This window comes from Tachypleus tridentatus, chromosome 1 (genome assembly GCF_004210375.1).
Source record: "Tachypleus tridentatus isolate NWPU-2018 chromosome 1, ASM421037v1, whole genome shotgun sequence".
Taxonomy (NCBI): Eukaryota; Metazoa; Arthropoda; class Merostomata; order Xiphosura; family Limulidae; genus Tachypleus; species Tachypleus tridentatus.
In genome coordinates, this window is record NC_134825.1 from 96,898,860 (window position 1) to 96,923,278 (window position 24,419).

The 24,419-nt window shown below is 35.4% G+C and overlaps 1 protein-coding gene across 4 annotated transcripts in view; it reads right to left on the minus strand.

Moving 5' to 3' along the window:
* Positions 1–24,419, minus strand: part of LOC143256487 (N-acetylgalactosaminyltransferase 7-like) — a 63,014-nt gene that overhangs the window by 18,140 nt on the left and 20,455 nt on the right. For all 4 annotated transcript variants that reach the window (XM_076513780.1, XM_076513787.1, XM_076513797.1 and 1 more), the window contains exon 6: positions 13,732–13,908. In XM_076513780.1, coding sequence (XP_076369895.1) covers positions 13,732–13,908 — 177 coding nt within the window. The remainder of the gene's footprint in view (positions 1–13,731; positions 13,909–24,419) is intronic.

Sequence of the window (24,419 nt, forward strand, 5' to 3'; positions counted from 1 at the left end):
AAAACCAGGCACAAAACTGAAATATATACTATGTAAAAACTACACTGACAAACACCACACCAATGTTATTTATAAAATACAATGTGATAACTGCCATGACTTCTATATTGGAGAAACAAGTAGAAAAATGGAAACCAGATTCAAAGAAAACAAGATGTTACCTTCACACGTTTTCTAACACTGCAAATCGAATAAACACAACATAACCATAGAGAACACTCAATTACTAAATAAAGAAACAAACATAAACAAATGCAAAATTAAAGAAGCCTTACTTATACAACAAGTTAAACCCAAAATAAACCAATACAGAGGAACACCATTATACCTCTATTAAAAATAATAAAATAAATAATATAGAATTATATATTCAAATATCTAACACCACCTTCTATATTCCGACACTCAGTTACACAACCCCTTTCAAACATGTGGTCAGCTTCCGGTCAGTTACCTTTCTTTCTTTGTGAACCTGACGATGACAGAAGGTCGAAACGTTGTTTGCTCCTCTACGTAAAATATTTTCTCAACCCAAATCAGCCGTTTGTACATATATATTTCTGAGCTGACACTGCTAAGTGATAGTGCCAAATAACATTTCTATCTCTTTGGCTGAAACTGATTTAAACCATATTATTATCCACAAAAATAAGAAAAATGAAGTTTTCTAAGATGTGAGGAAGTTATGAGGAAAACATGAAAATAATTTTGGCAGAATGCACAAAATATAACTGGTTTAAAGAGTAACACATTTTCCCCATGTTGCCATATACTGAAAATATCATCTACACCTACACAGCATAAGTAAATTTCAGGTTTTTTCTTGTCTTCTGGCATAAACATGTAGAGTTAAATTGCTTTAAGTATGAAGGACACTTTTACAAATAAACTTATAGATTAGCAATGAGATCCACTTTCTCCTCCATTTAGTGACCTCTATATATCCACTTTAGATTGGTTGGTTGATTGATTTAGTGTTTTATGGCACAAAGCAGCTAGGCTATCTGTGCCAAACATCCGGTTAAAAGGTAAAAGTAAATTTAGTAAAATTCATAAAAGGAAATTAAGGTAAAACAAAACAAAGTTAAAAAATATATAAACAAATGGCATAAAACCAATGTTTACATCTAGTCTACAATGTCAAGAGAAAAACTACAGTGATTCAAGTTGTAAAGGACTTGCTGTAGTGTGATTGTAACAATCATAACTGACCAGGAAGACTAACAAATAAGTACAAAAACCATTGTCAGTCACCTGAAGTTAGTCTTTCCAGTCGTGGTTTCGAGTTACTTAATGTTACGGTCAGATTCTAATATCAAATTCAACTAGATGAACTGTGATGTTTAAAATGGAGCCACATTAAAAAGGTGTAAAGTACACCCTTGTGCAAATTAATTGAAACAAATGGTCATTTTACAATATTTTCAGCATGGCAGTTGGTGTAGGCTCGCTGGACCCACTGATTTCCTTTAATAGTCATTTTTTCACACAGACGACATCATTTGCTGTGTTTTGTAGTAGGGTCAATCTATTTTTGGGATATATGACGAAATTTTAAGGAGTATTATGTCATTCAAAATAGCATAAGAAGGGCAAGGAGACCAGTCAACTTCTTACCAACTCAATGAAGAAAGAACGGTATCAATTGGGTCTGAAATACAAGAACTAGATGTAAGAACAATGGAGGCAGGTGTTATTCAGTAATGAGACTCATTTCTTCGTACAGGGTCGAAGAAATCTGCATGTTTGCATATCTCCAGGTAAGAAACTTTGAGAATATCACATCAATCAGTTTGTAAAACATCCCTTGAAGAAGATGTTTTGGGGCTCTTTCAGCTACTATGGTGTCAGAGGCTTACTTATCGAAGAAGGTATGATGCGAGGACCACAGTACATCGAAGTTTTGCAGAAAAGAGTTATTCCAGAATTGAAAAAGATTTCCAGATGGATCTGGCATTTTTCAGCAAGATCTGGCTCCGTGCCACACATCAAAACTTGTGAAGAATTTTATGACTACAATGCGAATAAAGGTGCTGGACGGGCCTGGAGACTCTCCGGTCTTAAATCCTATTGAAAATCTTTGGGCGACTTGTAAAGAAAGACTTCGGGGAAAAGACTGTACTACAAAAGATAGGCTAATTGAGGCCATAATTGAGGTGTGGTACCGCAATCCAAACATTAGTCAACTCGTGGACTTGATGCCAAAGCGGATTAATGATCTTCTGAAAAATAAAGGCGGTCATATCATGTATTAATTTGAGAGTAATTTTTGGATTCTCAGAAATAAAATGCAAAAAATTAAAAAGATCATAATTTTCCGTCTTGTTTCAATTCATTTGCACAAGGGTGTATACATTAAAAAACTTAAATGGCATTAAAAAGATTAATGGCCTTTAGAAAACTAAAAACACGACCAAGGTGGACAGTGTCACCATCACCAATAACACTGTCTAACGTTATGGACAAACCTTGGGTGGAACATGCTTAAAATGGTGAATCATAACAATGACAAGAAAGTAAAATGTGGCTTATTGTGATCTGAGTGTTTCACAAACTACACACTGGTGCACCAGTTCAAGATAAAAGAAAACAATGAGTTAAAAAACTGTAACCAATGCGTAGTCTAGTTAGAACAACTTCCTCTTTCCAATCCTTACAGGAACAAGATGGCCAAAATCCAATGTAGGGTTTTATTTGGAAAAGCTTGTTTTTGCATTGTTCACTTCAAGTCAACTGCCAGCTGGCACAAAGCAGAGCCTTGAATACAGGACCATAGTCCATGTATGGGACAGGCACAGCAATGATAGTGCCAGAGCAGATAGACTTAACTGCAGTATCTGCGAGTTCCTTCCTGCAAACACTAACGTGGCCTGGTATCCAGAAAAACTGGATAGAAGTAGATGTTAAAAAGAAATGGGCCTGTTGGTTTTGAATATTGGCAAGAACAGGGTGTGAATCAACTTGAAGCAATTCCAGGGCCAGTAGAGAACTAAGCGAGGCAGTATAAATCATGCAGTTTGAGTACTGCTTGGCTTCTATATGATCCAGGGAAAGAGAAATGGCATACAGTTCAGCAGTGAACACAGAAGCTGTAGAGGGGACTCTGCACGCAACCACCAAACCATGGCAGAGCCCACACAGTCACCTGATTTTGAACTCTCTGTATAAATAGGAATGGAAGGATTGTTAAAAAAATATTCAGCAAATAACAGACAGTATTTTCAATCAGGAGAGTCTACTTTTCTCAGATGACTTAAAGATAGGTTGCAATTGGGTACTGTAAGAAGCCATGGTGGGATGGGTTGACCAGTGGATACAGCAATGTTATCCAAAGACAGACTCTATTCATCTAACTGCACATGGATACGAAGGCCAAAAGGAGCAATGCAGACCATCTGGTCTGAAAAAGCATGGCCCATCGAGGAAGGAAAACACAACCCAAGGTGGGATGCTTTGGTAAGGAACAAAGTTTCGAAGCATATAGTAAAGGCAGTTGCAAACAGCAGAGGTGCAAAAAAGGTTCGTGAGACTCTTATGTATAAGCTCTGAACTGGGAAAGTGCGAAAGCCCCAGTGCAGAGCTGAAGTTCTTGATGATGAATAGGGTCTAGCATCTTTAAGGCCAATGATCTGGCAGAACCATAGACCAGTGATCCATAGTTGAGTTTCGATTGAATAAGAGCATGATACATCTTTAGTACAGAACGTTGATCCCCTCCCAAGTAGTGGTAGAGAGGACACGGAGGATGTTCAGTGCTCTTGTACATTTGACCCGTAGCTGCTTGATGTGTGGTATAAAGGTCAGTTTACAGTCAAAGATAAACCCCAAGAACTCAGTCTCAGAGACCACAGGCAGCACAACTTCACTGATACGGAGTTCAGGATCAGGGTAAATACCCCATTGGTGGCAAAAGTCCATGAAAACGGTTTTAGAGAGAGAGAAGGTAAAGCTGCTTGCTGTGTTCCACTTCAGTAAACAACTGAGGGCATTCTGTAGCTGCTGCTCAATATACCTCAGTGAGAGGGAATTGTTCAGTGATGGCATTAATTTTTATACTGAAAAGTGTGGCACTCAGAACACCACCCTGAGGGACTCCAAGTTCCTGTAGAAAAGAACAGAAAAGTGTTGAACCCACACGAATATGGAATCTCCTGTCCATTAAAAAATTGATAAAAATGGGCAAATTGGTTCGTAAGCCATATATAAAGAGGTCTCGCAAAATTCCATACCTCCACATTGTATCATGAGCCTTCTCAATGTTAAAGAATATTGATACAAGATGTTGTTTGAGAAAGGCTTCTCTGATTGTCATTTCAAGTCGAATCAGGTGATCCATGGTGAAGCACTGTTGTCGGAATCCACACTGGGTGGCCGAGAGGAGGTTGTTTGATTCGAGGAACCAAACAAGAAGAGCATTAACCATCCTCTCTAAGGTCTTGCAGAGACAGCTTGTCAAAGCAATTGGATGGTAGTTTGAAGGAATCTTGGGATTCTTCCTAGGCTTGGAGAAAGGCAGGACAATAGCCTGGTTTCAGGCATCAGGAGAAACATTCTCCTGCCAGATCCAGTTAAAAACAACAAGAAGGATAGCAATAGAAGCAGGAGATAGATGGCACAGCATCTCATAGTGTATATCATCAGGTCCAACTGATGATATTGCCAGACTGATGAAGGACCAGTTTGAGTTCCACCAGCGTAAAGGGGCAATTATAGTTCATAGAGACAATCAGCTTGAAAGGAAAGAGGTGATTGCTCTGCCTGAGTCTTGATAGCTAAGAAGGTGGAAGATGAGGCAGAAGTGCTACATACCTGGCAAAAGCTTTCACTTAAGAGTATCAGTGATGCTTTGGATATCAGTTACTTCAAGGTCATTAGAGAGTAAGATTGAGAGGGGGACAGAGTGATATTGCCCACTGACCTTTTGAATCTTGTCCCAAATGACTTTGGAACTGGTGGTAGAGGATATGCTGGTTGTGAACTTAATCCAAGATTCCTTCTGGCTCTGACCATGCTGATCAACCAACAGTGCCACCCCTCCATGCACTTGTTCATCACACAGCTTATCATTTCTGTATAAAGAAAACTGCCAAAAGGTGACTGTATTGGCAGGTTTCAGAAATGTTTCCTGTAAGGAGAGAGAAACAGGATGGTCAGAAGCAATTAGTGTTTTGATGCCATCTAGATTAGAATATAAACCTCGACAGTTCCATTGTATCAGGGTGTCCATTTTTATTTATGTGTAGGCAAATTGGGTGGAGAAATCTTCTGTTTATGGCCACGTCTTTTTTCCTTACTTTCCTTATTCAAGGGAGGTTATCAATTTCCATGAATCCTGTTCTAAGTCGATTGGGCAGGTCTTTGCTGTTGGAAGGAGATTCCAGAGACTGCGGACGTGAAAGAATGAATGTTTTGTATCTTGGGGAGAGAGAGGAAGATGGATCCGAGGAAATGTCTGTACCTGGAACCAAAGGATGCGGATCTTGGGGTTTGATGGAATGTAAATAAGGGACAGAGGTAGGTGTTAAAGTTGATTTGTCAACTTGTTGACCATGGAGGTCAAAAGACTTTTAATTTGTTTGAAGAACGATTCTGTAGGAGGCACAGAGAGATTTGTCTGTACTCCCACAGTAGCTGTGGAATGAAGTGCAGCAGCACACGTCTGAGATGAGGTGGTGGACAGCAATTTTAGAGCCTCAGGATAGGTAATGTTATGAATCGTTTTCAAATGCTGCACCTCTTTTTCTTCCACCCATGTATGATAAAAACGAAAGTAGGACAGGTGAGAGCCATTGCAATTGATGGAATGAGGGTCCATTTTACACTCATAAGCATCATGGTCCTTACCACTGCAATGAGCACATGTCAAGGAACCACGACATGAAGTCTTCGAGTGACTGAACCACTGACACTGGAAACATTGGAGAGGGTTTGGAATTTATGGCCGTCCTCTGCAATGAAGATAACCTGCCTTAATGTCGGCAGGTGGACATGGTGACGTAAATGTCAGAATGAGGACATTGGTTGGCACCGTAATTCCATCTTTGCGAGTGGAGATACGCCTCACTGCAGAAACTCCTTGGGTGGAGAATCCAGTGAGAATATCAGACTCTGAGATGTTCTTCAAATCCCTCTCAAAAATAACTCCTTGTGATGAATTTAAAGTAGCATGAGGTGTAACGTCAATAGGTATATCCCCAATAGCCTTTGAATGCAACAGAAGTTCACTGTGTTGAGATGTGGTTCTTTCCACCAATATGTCATCAGATCGAAGCTTTTATACTGACTTTGGAGAGCCAGCAAGTCCTTCTAGTTCCTTCTGAATGAAAAAGGGAGACATTTGTCTGAAAGTGAGTGGAATATAAGAAAGTGAGGTACAACAGGTGGTACAGATGGTGAGGATTGCTACTCAGAGTCTTCAAGATGTGGTCATTTACATATAGAGTGTTTTTTCACTATTTTATTAAGATTTTTAATTGGAGTATCCAAAATAAAGAAAGGGAAATTTCAGTACCCACTGACCCCACCCACCATGGAGTCCTACAAGGGGACGCACTACAAAGTCACGCAAGGACAATGCAGCAACGCCAGGGTTTTGTGAGCACTATACCCAAACACCAGCATCAGATATAATGTCCACAACACCTGTTGAGAACATCCAACACTGGTACTTGGTTGACCCTAGCCTGAGTGGACCAGCTGAAACACCCAAGAGGGGCTACCCCAAGGCTGCCCGTCTTCAGGAATTCAAAGCCAAAGTGGTGTGTTGGGGTTGGACCCCTAAACCACCAGGATCCTCTCCTCCCCTTCTTGGTTTGCCATGCACAGCAAACATGTGGGTAGGTGTTTAGATTTCAGAGGAGGTAAATTGAAAGAACAGAACCTTCCCTGGGAGGTCACCTCACCACATACAGGAATCCACACTGAAGGGTTCACTTTAGAAGACAAACTGTTTGGAAACAAATTCTCACAACAATTAAGCCAAAATATGATTAAGATACATGGACAATATCTTCAGTATATGGCAGCAAAAGAAAGATACTCTACTTGATTTGCAGAATTCTTAAACACATTAAATTCCCAACGTAACAATTTTCATACCTGAAATAAAACTCAACAGTGCCCCATTTTAGACATGAAAGTAAGAAGAGGTAATAATAAAGTTACCACCAGTGTATAGAGCAAAATCCTTCTTTCAAAAGGAGACCATCACACATAAGATCCAAGTTTCACTTCTCACAGAAAATATACTTGTATTTCATCAATGTAAATCATGGTATACAATTTTGCACCCATGAGTAAGATTTACTAACTGAATTGAACTACTATAAGAATAAAGCACTATCTAGAGAATTCAAAACATCATAGATAGGGCTTGTATTAAATTTCAAAACAGTAAAATAATATTGCTAACTCTAACCTTTTACATAGCAACAACAAAATATACCAAATTTGTTTCATTCTCTTCTGAACTAGAAACTGCCAATGAAATTATTAGGCTATTTAATAATTTGGGCACCGATATAAAAACTGTATTCAAACCTTCACATAAAATCACTACTTTACAAACTAATTAAAACAAATCCCAACTAAAGGAACAAACACAAGACATATATAATATCTAATGTGAAAATGGAAAAAGAAAAAAGTGACAAACATCACATTCCTTAGAAATAAATAAAAAACACCACCAGTACTGTTCACACCTGAAGATGACAGACCAATGTTATATCAAAACATGTTGTATGATCCACCATCATCAAAATTCTTCCTGATGCTTATAAATTGTTGTTTGTTAATCTGTTATTGTACTAGCATAATGTGCTTCCTTATTAAAGTACATAAACTGGTTAAGGTGAAAGGAATAAACAGAATTTTATGAGTAGATTCAGTAGACATACACTGATGGCCAAAATCTTAAGGCCAATGAACATAAAGAAAAAATATGCATTTTGTGTTGTTAGACTCGACCACTTATTTGAGCAGATCTTTGAAAGATGAAATTAAGAAATGGGAAAATAATAAAAAAAAAACTCTTTTCACATTTAATAGGGAAAATGTGAACACTATGAAATTAACCTAAATACTAGCTGGTTAAAAGTTTAAGACCATACTGAACCGAAGTGTTAATCGATAACACATAACGAAATTTAGTCATTTGTGTTCAAGCATTAGTGTTGTCAACATCTCTCATTGAAAACTCCTGTGTTACATTAAGTAAAAACATGGTAAAGGCTAAGAAATTAACAGAGTTTGAACGTGGCAGAATTGTCGAGCTGCAAAAGCAAGGTCTCTCTCAACATGCCATCACTGGTGAGACTGGGCATAGTAAAACTGCTGATGCAAATTTTTAAAAGACCCTGAGGGATACTGAATGAGAATTTCAAGTGGTCGGCCCAAGAACATTTTGCTGGTGTTGAGCAAGAGAATTCGACGAGTTGTTCGACAAGACACCAGCTGATCGTTGAACCAGATTAAGGCCCTTACAAACACAAAATGCAGCTCAAGAACAAGACGGCATCTATGAGAGAAAGGCTTTAAAAACCGTAAACGTCTTCAAAGGCCACACCTCCTTCCACACCAAGAAACAGCTCAGTTAAACTTTGCTGAGAAGCACAAAACATGGGATGTAGAAAAGTGGATGAAGGTTTTGTTCTCTGATGAGAAAAAATTTAACCTGCATGGTCCAGATGGCTTCCAACGTTACTGGCATGATAAGGATATCCCACTGAAGGCATTTTCTGCAAGACACAGTGGAGGAGGTTTCATCATGATCTGGGGTGCTTTCTCCTTTCATGGAACAATGGAGCTTCAGGTTATACAGGGTCATCAAACAGCAGCTGGCTCCACTGGCATGTTGGAAAGAGCATCCTTATTGACTGAAGACCCTCGCTTGTGTGGAAATAATTGGATCTTTCAACAAAACAACGTTGCAATCCACAATGCCTGCAGGAAAAAGGACTTTTTCATGTAGAATAACGTGATTCTTTTGGACCATCCTACGTGTTCGCCTGAACTCCATTGAAAATGTTTGGGGGTGAATGGCAAGGGAAGTCTATAGAAATGGACGTCAGTTGCAAACAGTGCATGATCTTCATGAAGCCATCTTCACCACTTGGAATAACATTCCAGCCAGCCTTCTGCAAATACTTATATGAACCATGCCAAAGCAAATGTTGAAGTTATTTGCAATGATGGACATGCAACTCACTACTGAGACCTCTTGTTGGGCATTTCCTACCCTGTTTAGGACTTCTTTTTGGTATGGTCTTAAACTTTTGACCAGCTAGTATTTAGGCTAATTTCATAATGTTCACATTTTCCCTGTTGAATGCTAAAAAAGTTTTTTATTTTTATTTTCCCTTTCCTTATTTTCATCTTTTGAAGCTCTACTCAAATAAGTAGTTGAAGCTAAAAATGCAAAATGCATATTTTTTCTGTGTTCATTGGTCTTAAGATTTTGGCCAGCAGTGTATATGTAGATTGTAAATGAATTATTGGTGATGCAAAAAAGACCAAACATTAAAATCCGTGATTTCTTTTACATCACATTAAAACAAAATCAAATAATAATGCACATGGTATTAATGACATTAATAGTAAAGTTGTTTGATTAAACTCTGAATGTAATTTGCTGAAACCATGCAACTTGTGCAGAAGTTAATTTCCTTTACTGAAAATATATTTCAGTAACTATACTTGCCTCTTTGCACACATATAGTTATTCTCATTCAGTGCTTTCCTCTCCATGTCACAAGCCTTGGACTGCCATATACTATATGATCAATATGGTTCAACTGTCTCTTGCATGTAGATCATCACATGACAATCCTTCACCAACATGAGTATCACACACTCTCCTGATTCCTTCTAGTTGATTCTACCAAACTATCTCTTTAAAATTAAGCAGAAAAAAAAGCACCAGTTTTCAAAAGGGAGGAAAGATGAGAAATATGAGAAGAGATACGTACCTGTAGAAAATATATTTTCAGTAAAGAAAAATAATAACTTCAGAATAGTATGTATACCTCTTCTCACATGCATAGCTAGAATCCCACACTGTATTGGTGGAAGGACTGGTAAGTAGATAGACATTACTATCTATGATGACGAGAAAACCCACTTGTGGAGAAAAATGTGTAAAAATGACTCCTCAGCATAGTGTTTTCTCTACCCATACCAACCATTTTTACAAGTATATTATTTTTGAATGATAGTTATGTCTATCCAAAGAACACCCTTGTTAAGATAGGAATATGTAGACAGTACCACCTCTCTCTCTCTCTTTTTTTTTATATATATATATATATATATACCAGATATATTCTTCACTTAGCATGGAATTAAGTGTTACATACATGAGTGGAAAATGGAAGGAGAATAACCAAAATGAGAGAGAAAGCCAGTTGGGTGGGAATCCAAACAGCATACTGGATGCTCAAGCTCACAGAAGAAAGACTGTAGAAGAACCAGCTATGAACAAAAATGTGGGGAAAACTACAATGGAAGTGCTCCAAGATGTAGAGTAGCCAGAGCACAATGGATGTCGTCAGTCAACTCCAGTCCAAAACTGGTTGAAGGAGGGCCCACACCATCTTCATCTTGAGTTAAGTTGAATCGAAGGATACACTGTGCAATGTAATATATGAAACAGGCAAATGTGTACAAAACAACAATCATCCACACATCTGGGAACCCAATATCTGATTGATGGTAGGAAGTATATGCCAATGTGACAGATCAAATCAAACTCAATTAGACTGGCACCTCACTGCTCAACATTACTCTTAGGCATTAAAATCACCCTGAGGTGGAGCACAAGAAGAACCATTGCTCTAATCAACATTATCCTCTAGATAAGACTGCACAGAAGACAGAGTGTAATGCCACCAGCTGGAAGTGGATTGCTCCTAGAAATATACAGCAACCCCTGGGATATATCACATGAAAGTGGAACTATGACTGGAAGATTGCATGCCATCTACACCAGTAGAACACCAACACCCTACTCTCTACTAAATGGAACCAAACATTCAGGAGAGGTCTTTCAATATCCACCACCTCAGTGGCTCAGAACTGGAAATGGGCAAAATCTCTCATACTCCACTAGAAGAACAAGGAAAAGAAAATGTGGTGTAGCATCTGGAGAAATGCCAACACCAGAGACAGTGCAACAGGTGACCACAAAAACTGTATATTGAAAAGCAGACTGTCCCTTATTTAATCAATCAAAAGGACAACAGCGTGAGCAGACATCCCCTTCTGTCTGTATTGTATTTTGAAAAGCAGACTGCCTATTATTTATTCAATCAAAAGGGCAACAGGGTGAGCAGACATCCCCTTCTGCTTTATTCATTTAAGTTTGAGGGTGAATATGGGTGATAAAAGACTGACAATTGAAGTTGATGTAGTAGGGATTGAGTAAGAGGAGGACACAATAGAGGGGTAGTTTGAAATTGCAGTAGACAAGGAAACCAAGGTTGTGCCAGCCAGTAAGAGGTAATCAGAAGAAACAAACATGGGGTGGCATGGATGATCAAAACCACCATGGCAAGAAGTTGGATGGAAGGATAAACATAAAAGTACTGGTTGGTCTAATCCTAACTGGAAGCATCAATAGCTAGGGCATAAAGATGAGGCACTGGAAACTAAAATAGTAGGTAACTTGGTATTGAAGAAACTGCTAAATTATTCCAGATGAGGAGTACCTACTGATTGCATTGCCAATGGAGAACCTGATAGTCTAGAGGCCATTGTATGGGATAAATTTTTCCAGATCTGGAAAGGCTATCCAACACAAAGTTGAAAGCACCAAGAACATGATACACAAACAGATCAAAGTATAACTGCAAAGGGGACAGGAATGGATTTCCACTTGGTGATGGATATAAAGCACTACTCTAAAATTGTTGGAATGCATCATGACAAGTCAGTTCTGTAGAAAAGTATGGAAATGATATGAGCTATGTTCTACTGCAAGAAGCACAAAATGTTGATATGGTAAGGCCTCTTTACTGGAGACCATTGCCTGGAAGCCTCCTACTAATTTACTCATGCCCCCACTAGTGGAGAGAAGCATCTGTGAATAGGTGTAAATCCAAATGAGGTGGAGGAAGTGGTACACATGACAATATGTTGTCTTGCTCAACAACCTATATGCACTGTCTGAAAAGAAAGGAGGAAGGGCAATGAGACAATGCAAGAGATCCCAAGCAATATTCCAGTAGTTATGCACAATCCACTGAATAGACTGCATATGTACCCAACTCAAGGGGATAAATGCCTCCATTAAAGTCTAGATCCCCCAAAACTCTTCACAGGAAACCAGCGTCTGGAAGTCTCCTGCTGATTGAACCATGTCCCCAACTATGGAGAGAAGCATCTATGAATAGACGAAAATCTGAATGAGGTGGAGGAAGCAGTACACCTGACAACACATCGTCTTGTTCAACCACCTATGCAAATTGTCTAAAAAGGAAGGAGGAATGATTTTTCTTTGGGACCACAAAAAGTCTGGAGTAAAAACCCAGGGAAGGTTGAATGATAGGATTGATAGCTTTCTGTAAGAGAAAATAGATGCTAACTGATATTATGATCCCAAGATACTGGAAAGATATGAAAACAGAAGACAACATGAGTAGGGAAAGAAAACAGATGAAAAGATCTTATAAAAAATTGGATAACTCAAGGACCAGTACAAATTCAAACATCGGGGAAACTAAATTGGTCAAATGTATCCCCACTGTACTGGAACCCACAGGATAGTCACCAGTACTGCCAGTGATGAGGAAATCTACATCTAGGAACACAATAAATAGTTAAACTCTTAGTGGTAGGAAGAGGTAAAGAATGGAAGAATGCAGTGTGGGTAACAGGAACAGAATATTGTAAGGGATCACAATGAGATAATAGAGCAACCAAAAATGAAAAGATTGTCTGCACCTCACAGATTTCAAAGACTTAGGAAAATCATAAAAAATGAACTAATGAAGAAAAGAAGCCATCCGTAGGTCCTAAAAGTTAAGTTGATCGTACATGAACCTGGGACAAGACATTGTCCCTCGGTAGAATAAAACCCCCATGTGGAGTGATAAAGCTGAAGAGGACAATTAAACCAATGTGATAGAAAGCGTATAGCAAATAAATATTTCAGGAGAGCAGTAAGGATAACATGAAGGCAGGAAAACTGTGCATGACATAGACGGATATGATTTTCAAGATCAGCCTCTCATACAGACAAAAATGACTCCAACTGCTGTGAATCAAGTAAAGACTGGTTGGCCTGATGATAAGTGAAAGCAAACAGATCTGAGGTCTATGAAAGGTGAGGTATACCAGCACATGCTAACAAATGAGTGTTTTTGCAGTTTTTTTTACTGCTACTTTGCCACTGTTGGTGGATCTTCACCAAATTTGACATCAAGATTTGTTTGGTACATGAGGAGATACATGGAAACTTACAGTTTCATATTTTTTTGTTTTGCTGTTTTTACAGGCATTTTGAGTTTTGTAAAATTATATATAAAGAAAACAACTTCATGTCCTAACATAATATTTCATTAACCATGAATTTATATAACTTCCATCCAAATTATGGGTACACCAGCTAGTACTTGGAATTATCTCCATAAACTTGGACTTCACGAATATTCTTACATTTATATTTTTAATGTCATTTCTACTGTATTATTATATTTCATAATTACATAGCTACTTGTGATTATTTTTACTAACTTGTAAGGTTCGGTAAAATATTTTCTTTCCTTCATTTCTTCTTCAGGGATCTCAGTTTCCTTGTATAACATTCCCCATTCAAAAATCCCTCGAAAGTGGGTGTCTCCACGATATACAGGACGATATTCAAAGGTATCCTTGTCAATTCCATCAATTACTGGAACTGTCATCACTGTGCTAAAAAACAAATTAAAGCAAGTTAGGAAGTTTACAATATTCATAGACATTTCTAAGAGAGCTTTTCCAATAATGAAGCATTGATTTGACACACAATGCCAGTAAAGAGAATATGAACTAGCATGAAGTTAATACAAAAAAAAATGGTTGTTCTTCCAATCATATACTTTGAGGAAGTATATACTATTGTTATAACTTCATTGTACAATACCAGAAATTTCTTTAACTTCCATGTACTTATGACTCAACAGTTTTAGCTCAATCTATTACAGAAATATGAAAGAATTAATTGTTGATTACTTTTTATATCTCCCAGTTGAAGTCAAAGAAGCAAAACCAAACACAGTGTTCCATACTTGTTAAATATGGTATCTATTTTAAAATAATTTGGAACACTTTTACAACTACACACAGGATTATGTTAGTTTAAACTTTATTTACTGTATATCAAAACTTAATAGTTCTTTAAAATAAATAAACCTGCTAATTTATAAATTTTCTGTCACTAACAGTACTGAAATAAGTACCAACCCTATAAAGATAAATTAGTGTTCAATGTGGGATCCATTACTTATTAAAGGATAAAACAATAAACATGATTTCCTGCATAAATTTCACCTTAAAAACCTTTTCTCCTTCCTTTTCTTTAACAGATCATTCATACAGAAGAATGTCTGTTTTTAGGAAAATAAAAAGGCCTGGATATTTTTTCTTTAATCATGCAACATGCAAACATTAGGTATGTCTATAGGTAGACGTTCTGTTTTGTATAGGTGTAACTGGTAAGTTTCTGTATTATTTTTCATTCTTCTGTAAAATTTCGAAAGCATCTATGAAATTCCCAAAAATCAATGCACTTAGCAGTCACTATATCTACCATGCAACATCTGGAAAAATCACCAAAGATTGCTGCAAAATACTGAGAAGCATCTCGGAAATCCCCAAGATCACTATAAATTAGAGCTGCTCTATGATTAATCAGAAACATCTTAGAACTCAAAGGATCCTGGCAAATAAAAATACTTTAAATCTATACAATGCTCATCATCAACTAGTTCTTAAATCTGTAATATATCCTACACACATCTGAAGAAATATGAATAGAAGCTTACAAATTCTTCTCTTATTTGTAGTATAGCAGATACTATAAATTTCTCCATTTATCTTTCACAGTGCCTGTTTAATACATCATTTATCTATCTATTTTCTAAAGTCTTTAATTTGGACAGTTACAGTGCCTGAAACTATCTGATACTGGACATTATCAAGCAGTATCTATCCACTGTTATTAAAAGACTTTCAAAAAAAATCTATGTTAAGAAAATTTATTCCTTGTCAGTCTTTACAATTATGGTTAATATCACAAATATATTAACACTCCTACGAAAAGTGTGGCTTAATAGACCCCAGAGCAACTTGAAAGGTTATTAATATTAGGCTAATAATTTTGTATTTAAATAAAATTGCCATTTAAATCCATTAATGAATGGATTAACGAGATTCCCACTGTCCCTATCTACTATCTAGCGAAACCACAGCCAAGGGAACGGGCTTGGAGAAATCAGGACTAGAAACGTCTTTTCGTAGGAGTGTTAATGTGAAACTTTTAAGATATATCAAAAATTTAAATTAGAATCCACCAAAATCTTTACAGCATTTCCAGGTTTTTCTAAGCTTTGAAAGTGGCCATTCAGTTGCCTCCATGTCTAAGACTTCAAGGAAAGGAGAAGAGACCAAAACGGTACTTCCAGCTCTACATCTGGACTTTAATGTTTGGGACAAAAAGTCCATACAGAGAATTTCAATGTTTTTGTCAATCATCAACTTTTCCTTTATTTGGATACAAGATCTCCCAGGATTGGTTGGTTGTTTGGCATTTTTTTGGGCAAGGTAACTGGGCTATCTATACCAAACAATGGGTAAAAATGTCAAAATTAAAAAAGACTATAAAATGTAAAATAATTTCAAGTGAAAAACTAAACAAAGACCAATAATTAGGTTAAAAACAACTTATATAGAATTAAAAAGACCTATAAACCATTAAAAAACTAAAAACACGATCAAGTGTCACCACAGCCCATGACACTGTTAAATTTCAAGGATAAACTCTTAGAAAACATGTCTAGAATGGTAACACCTCTCACAGTTGTAATTACGACTCAAAAATAAAACATGCTCAACAGTGACTCGAGTATCACAAAGGCTAAATATTGGTAAGTCAGTACAAGGTAAAAGAAAATGAGTTAAAAAAACTGTGACCACTGTGTATCCTAGCCAAAACAACTTCCTTCTTTCCAATCCTTATGAGAACAAGATAGCCAAAAGAAGCAATTACAAATTGTCTATTATGAAAGAGAACAGACCACTGAAGAAAGAAGACAACCCCATGCAAAATGCTGTGGTAAGAACTGAAGTTTGGTAACGTACTGCAAATAAAGTTGAAGAGGAGATTCGTGGAATGTAAACTTTGGACTGGAGATGTGTGAAAAGTCTCCATGCAGAGTTGAAGCCACAGATGGTAAATAGGGTCCAATATCTTCAAGTCAGAGGACCTGACAGAACCCCAGACCAGAGAACCATAATCCAGTTTAAATCGAACAAGGGCATGTCAGATCATGAACACGGAACACTAATATGTTCTCTTAAAACGTGGTATAAAGGACACAGAGGACTTATAATGCCCTTGTACACTTGACACTTAGCTGCATGATGTGAGAAATGAAAATATGCTTCTAGCCAAAAATAAAACCCAAAAACTTTGCCTCAGGGACCACAACAAGAACAACAAAATCTTCGAGAAAAAGTTTGGGATTGGGATGTAAACCCCACTGGTGGATAAAAGTGCATGTAAACAGTTCTGAAGAAAGAAATGGTAAAACTGTCTGCACTGTTCCATTTCAACAAGCAGTTGAAGATAGTTTAAAGCTACTGCTCAATAAACCTCATGTTCAATGACCAGTACAAAAAGTGAAAGTCATTGACATATAGGAGGAAGTTGTCAAGTAATGGTGCTGAATTTCACACTGAAAAGCATGACACTTAAGGACAGCCTCACTTGAAATTACTTGTCATGTAAAAATATTATGAATAAAAATGAGAAAATGACCATGCAACTCGCATGAATGGACAACCTTCAAAATGTCATATCTCCAAGTAGTGTCAAACATTCTCAAGATCAAAGATATAAACAAAACATTCTCTCTTAATTAAGGCTTCTTTAATACAGGTTTCAAGTCAAATAAACTGGTCCACAGTAAAGCACTATCAACAGAATCCACACTGGGTGGGCAAGAGAAGACTGTTTGATTTCTTAAATCAAACAAGATGAGCATTGTCCATCCTCTACAAGACAAAAACTAGTCAGAGAAACTGGAAGTTATATATGTAAAAACAGCTGGTATGGATAGAGAAAGCTTCATCTGTGATATCGAGAAAACCCATTTGTAGAGAAAATTATATGTAAAAACAGCTGGTATGGGTAGAGAAAGCACTATGTAGAGGAGTGAACAAAGTTTTGACCTTTTTCGGTCATTGTCAGGTTCACAAAGAAAGAAAGAAAGAGGTAACTGACCAATAGCTGACCACATGTTTGAAGGCAGTTGTGTAACAGTGTAGGAATACCAGAGGGCATGCTTAGATGTTGGGTATATTTATTAATATAGGTATAAAGGTGTTCCTTTCTATTGGTTTATTTTGGGCTTGAGTTATTGGATAAGTAAGGCTTTTTTAATTTTGCATTTGTTTGTGTCTTTATTTAGTATTTGGGTGTTTTCTATGGATATGTTGTGTTTATTCGATTTGCAGTGTTAGAAAACGTGTGAAGGTAACGTTTTGTGTTCTTTGAATCTGGTTTCCATTTTTCTACTTGTTTCTCCAATATAGAAGTCATGGCAGTTATCACATTGTATTTTATAAATAACGTTGGTGTGGTGTTTGTCAGTGTATTTTTTACACTGTATAGACCTTAGTTTTGTGCCTGGTTTTTGAATAAATTTGGTATTAAGTGGAATATCATGTTTTGTTACTAGTTTTTGCCAAATGTTGGTTATTTTTATGTTGATGTTGGGTACATATGGTATGTAGCAGTATACTGTTTTGCAATTTTTAAATCATGGGGTATATTTACTTTTGTCAGTTGATTTTGCTTTTTGTCTAGGTGTGTGCATATGATGTTTTCTATGGTTTCTGGAGAAAACTTGTTCATGTTGATGAAGTATTGTTTTATTTTGTCTAATTTTTTTGTTAATTTTATCTGGTGAGCATAGTTTTATGGCTGTGTTTATTTGGTTTCTTAGTATGTTGAGTTTTTGTTTTGTTTCATGTGCTGAATCCCAAGGTTCTTGTAATTTTGAAGTAAAGAAATGATATTTGATTGTTTTCTTGCTGTTCACATGTGAAATTAATGTTGGGATGTATAGAGTTAACGTGATTGAAAAAATTAAGTGTGTGTTCTGTTGAAGTCAATCCTGCAATCGTGACATATACATATATGTATCAGTATAGTGGTGGATGTAATGCTGTGTTAATTGCTTGTGTTTTAACTTGTGTCACAAATATACTGGCTAGAACTGGTGATACTGGATTACCCATACTTAGGCTATTTGTTTGAATATAGTTGTGGTTGTTGAACATGAGTTTGTCTTCATAGCGGTGAATTCTATGAGGGTTGCTGGGAATGTTTATTGATGGGTTAGGATCTTGGATATAGAGTTCTAAGGCTATCTTGCAGGCTTCAGAGGTTGGGACTTCTGTAAAGAGGGATATAACATCAAAACTGGCCATTAAGGCTTTATGATTAAGTTGATTAAGGTTAGATTTGAAAGTAAAAAAGTGTTTAATGAATGAGCTGGTTGATGTTACATATTTGAAGAATGCCCATGCTATGTATTTACCAAGACAGTAATTAAACGATTCATATGTGGACATTATTGGTCGTAGTAAACAGGTTGTAAACAACCTGGTTTACAAGGTTTTGGGATGCTGTATATTTGTTGTGTGAATGAGTTGGTATTGCATAGGTAGAAATAAAGTGTCTTTGAAATTGTGTTGGCTTTTTTCATTTTAGTAGTATTTTGTTTAGTTGTGTTTCATGTGTCTTTGTTGGATGTGTGTGTATTGGTTTAAATTTATTTGTGTCTGATAGAATGTTCTTCATTTTTTGGCTGTATTCATTTGTGCTCATTATGACTATAGCATTTCGTTTATTTGCTTTCATAGTTTTAATGTTCTTGTCTTGTTTTAGGTTTTTAATGGAATTAATGTCTCTTTCTGTAAGGTTGTATTTTAGTTTTCTATTTTATGAAATTATGTTGATGGTTTTGTGAGAAAATTCTTCAAAAAAATCTATTTAAGCTGTTGTTTTTAGGTGTTTTTGGAAAATATAAAATTTTAACTTTTTTTGGGAAGTTTAGCAGTTGGATGTCAATAGAATTGTTGAAGTTGTCTTTTTTTTGTTGGTTATTTTTGGTTGTTTTTGTGTTCTGTGGAAAGTATCACAAGTCTCCTGGCTAGGTCTTCTAAACATGCTTTAATTTCTAAGGTTGGGATATACCTAGGTGCTACTACGAAGTTCAGTCCTTTGTTAAGTAGGTGTATCTCGTCTGTGTTTAATTGTCGATTGGATCTGTTAATTATGAGGTTAATCAATTGTTTGTCGTGTTGGTGTTTTTTCTGTTGTCTATATCTTAGTTTCTCTAGTTTTTGTTGTGGCAGATCTTTTTGTTCCTGTCGTTCATAGTGTTGATTTGGTTGATGTTTCATTGTATAAGTCCATAAATCTCTGGTTTAATACAGCATGTCAGTTGATGATCTATGTTCATTTTTTTGTTTCTGTAAGTCATGTAGTTCTTTGTATTTTGTGTTCAACATGGCTTTAAGTAGTTTTTTCAGTAAATTTTGAATATTTATGCATTGATTAAAATTTTTTGATAGTTTTACCTCTACAAAGTTAAGGGGTTAGTTGTTCCTTTCTACATTGTTGAATGAAATAGATGTCATTTCTTTTGTTGATAATTTTTGGTTTAAGTTTCTTATTTTCTTTATGATCATATGAGCATGTACTGTTAATAATGGTGTAATGTATGTTTGTTCAGAAATAATGGTTAAATAACTAAGTACAAAAACAAAGACTTACACCTCTCATACAACCACCATGATGAAATAATAATCCGTTATTCAAAGAGCACAAGAATCACCTTCACACATTTTTGAACACTGCAAATCAAATAAACACAACATAACCAAAGAAAACACCCAAATACCAAATAAAGAAACAAACATAAACAAATGCAAAATTAAAGAAGCCTTACTTATATAAAAACTCAAGCCCAAAATAAACCAATAGAAAGGAACACCTTTATACCTATATTAATAAATATATCCAACATCTAAGCATGCCCTCTGGTATTCCTACACTCAATTACACAACTACTTTCTTTGTGAACCTGACTTTGACCAAAGAAGGTAAAACCGTTGTTTGCTCCTCTAAATAGTGCTTTCTCTACCCATACCAGATATTTTTACATATATAATGTAAAAGCCACCCATCTACAGTAATTCAAGGTCAAATAGTGTGTTACAGTGCCTCAACCAACCACCAGGATCCTCTCTTCTTCATGGGTCACTATACACAACAAACACATGGTGAATGTTCAGATCATAAAGAAGGTAAACTAAAAAAACAGATCCTTTCCTGGGAGGTCCCCTCACAAAGTATAGGAATCCATCTCAAAAGGCTCAGAAAGGAAACCACAAACATCACATAGAGCCAAAACTTTGTTTCCTTACAAGCACTCTCAAATGTATATAATAGGGATGCCACAGATATTTATCTGCATGATACAATATTTTTGGTACAATAGAAGCCCCTTTAACTTCTCTCTCAGAACATTATCTTTCAGTAATAAATTAAAATTTAGAATATTTAATGCTATCTATAGGAAATATTTCTTACTAATGAACTTACAATATTTGAGATCATTATGAAAACAGTAAATAAAATGAATATAAAATGCATTAAGATACACTCGAATGTTGATTTGACATTATAACTATCAATAAACCAGTCACACTAGCATAATGTTTATGAAAGTACAGGTGGACATAATATTCCAAATAGTAATGTGGTGAATACACTTATGGCTCATCTTCTCTGAAAAACATTATGTTTGCAACTGAAGTGCAGTTCAGAAGTTTCCTAAGAGTTTTAAAAATACCTTGAGTTGTAACTGACTCTTACTTTGAGGTAAGTAATCATCATTCATATATATATATATACACACACACACACACACGTGTGTACAGAACCTTTATTCAGTAAGTTCAGTTCACAGTTATTGATGGAAATCCATTTTACCTGCTCCTGTAATTCAGCATTATTATGTACTGCTTGTGAAATTATGTTACACATTGCAGAATATATATACAAGCATATATACACACCAGTGAATATACATAACTTATGTGTTTGTTTTCCTTTTAGAAATAGATAAACAGTCAGTAAAGCAAAAAAATGAAGGAGTTGAAAAAAATCTCTTTTTAAGGAATAGTTTCAGTTATTTTTGGATACTTCTTCCTCTTCAGAAGAATCAGCATTTCAGTCAGTGAAACTACATGTTGAAGTATGTGATGCTTCAATTTCAATGCCTCTGACTGAATCTGTTTATTATTTGCATAATCTCTAAAACCTCCTAAATACATGTCAAACATTAGTTTTCAGTAAGACTTTATATTTCATGTTTTCTGTACTCTATGTGAAGTCGGTTACTTAACCAACCTTATAGCCATCATAAAAACAATTAAGAAATAAATATAAATTATGCTTGTTTTTGTGCTAGAATGACTTCACAATATAACAAAATTACAAATGTTTGGTCTAAGTAGTTTAAGTCCTATAATGCTACATATTTACAAATATATTTATTAATTACCTTCCAGGTTAAACTAGGTAACATTACATAACTTGCATTGACAAGGTACATGTGCACTCATGTTACGTGTCCTGTAATATAAAACTGACCCTTAGTTTCTCTGTCTTGGCTGTGTTTTAGTGGACCAGTATTTTGCAACATATAGACACATTTCAATTATTATAATTATACAAATGTATAGATTATTACTACTTAGAAATAAATTATTATACTTATTTTTCATAAAATATCGAACAATAAATCAAGAAGTAAAGCAAACAATTCTCTCTTCTTGCTATGACCTTTGTTCTCAGTTACTAAGCCTTTTAAAATTTCATATGTGGAGGATATCAAACAAAATTTCTTAGGTTTTATACACACAATTGAATGACCAAAAAAATCATAAATAACTATACTGATACCATAGAATTCCAATAAAAATTATTAAGCTCAGTAACTAAGATGTATTTAGGTTTAAAAAAATATGAAATTTTGAGCAAACTAAAGATGCTTGGTAGCCTTTTCAGAGAATAAAATGTCTGAGAAAACCACGCTGGGGACACTGTGAGCTGTTGATTGATTATGCATGTCATACATTGAAGCAAGTGTATATGAGGGACTATTTTCAAAAATGTAAAGAGGTGAATGGGGCCACTGTGTTTGATTCAGTACATATGCCATATTTCAGCAAACTAAAAAGATGAGGTTCTTATTTTATACTCTAGCTTGATGATATTAGGAATTTGAGTTCCTAATTTGTACAAAACTATAGACTTAGTATTTTGATATCATAAATACCTAATTTTAAACAATGTTGCATTCAACATAACACAAGACTTAGTAACATCGTGTTCTTTTAATATTTACTTTCAAATTAAGAAATTAACTCATATATAATACTAAAGTTTGAATTATAACCTACAATTTGATTCCAAACTTACTGACATAAATGCAGAAAATAGTAGTTCAATAAAATTTTCAATGCAAGTCAACAAACACAATGACATGGCCTTTGACTTGTAACCCATCATGAAAGGGTTAATATTCAAGATCTACACAGCAATCCTTCAGGATGGAGCAGGTCACATCTCTTGTTGAGCCTCTTCTTCAGAACAGGCTTGGTCCTACTGGTATTCCACTTACTTCTGCACAGGATTCTCCTTTGAGACTCACTCTTGACAGGCATTATCCAATACTTGTCAAACAAGGTAAAAAGAAAATATGCAGCCTATGCCTCACAGACAATGGACAAAGTACACACTCTGTGATGTGTATTTCTGTATAAATAACTTTGCAGAGTATCATGACAGTGATACAATTCAAAGAAGTTAGGCTTTTACATAGTACATAAACAAAACTGATGAATTACCATAGCTGATTTATTTTGTATGTTTATAACATAAAAATACATCTTTTTATGACAGTTTCAATAAATTATTTAAGTACTAGGTAAGAGTGTCTGCTCTTTTTCTTTTACAAATGCAGTTTTCTTTTTCTATAATGAATAGTTTTTCTCTAACAACTAGGAAATACCTTAGCATTTTTTATTATACTTTAATGTACAGCAATATTTCCTTTTTGCAATGTTTTTGCCTAAAATACTTTTGGAAAGTTTTTTTTTGTTATTCTTACACCTGTATGTATGATACTCCCTTTCATTTCATTGTGTTTTCTGTGCAGTGTCATGCATATTTTTGCAAGTTCTTTGTTCTAGAAAACTTACATACAGTTCTGTATATCATTGTGTATTACCTATGTGTTTTTGCGTTTTTCTTTTATTTATACACTTGTATGTATAATACCTTCAGTTATCTGAATTTCCTAAAATATAATTATACAGTTATGCATAGATACATTTACATTTTATAATATACATATGTATTCATTTATAGTATCTTTACACAACTTTGTGTAAATGTACATTTATTTCACTTTCTTAATGTACCTTGTGAGTAAATATTGGCATACATTTGTATAGTCAAGGTTGTACAACTTTTTGTTTGCTTTTACTGCATTTTTCCAAAGGTATAAAGTTTCTAATGATGCATTATTTGCTTTAATTTTAACTTTTGTTTTTTCCAGTTGTTTGAATTGAGGTAAAATAAAAGCAACTATATAACCCTACAGTCTACAAATCTAAGTGTATTACCAATATTTTGCAAACTGCTTCAATAATTCAGCTACCATACATTAGGCATATATGAACATTTATTTTTTACTCTTAAATGCTTAAATTTTAGCTATGTTTCTTCAAACACAGAACAACAAATAAAAATTACAAAGAAAAACAATTATTTCCTCTACTTATGTGAAGATGTGGTGATATTTTGCCCTGATGTGCTTTTGTTATTAAGCTTTTTTATTTTTTCAAATGGAGGGTGAAGAAATAAATTATTGTAGGCTTTAAATGTAGATATTAGAAAGATAAAAAAATTACTCTATTAGTGCACACAAAATATCTGTAATTTGCTTGAGTTTATAAAAAGTATATATGCGTTACAAAAAGTTTAATTTCCATTCAGAGTAACAACTTGGTCATCACTATTCAACAGTCTTGGTGAGATTGTTATTTTATCATCTAAGCTCTTTACAAACAACTATCAG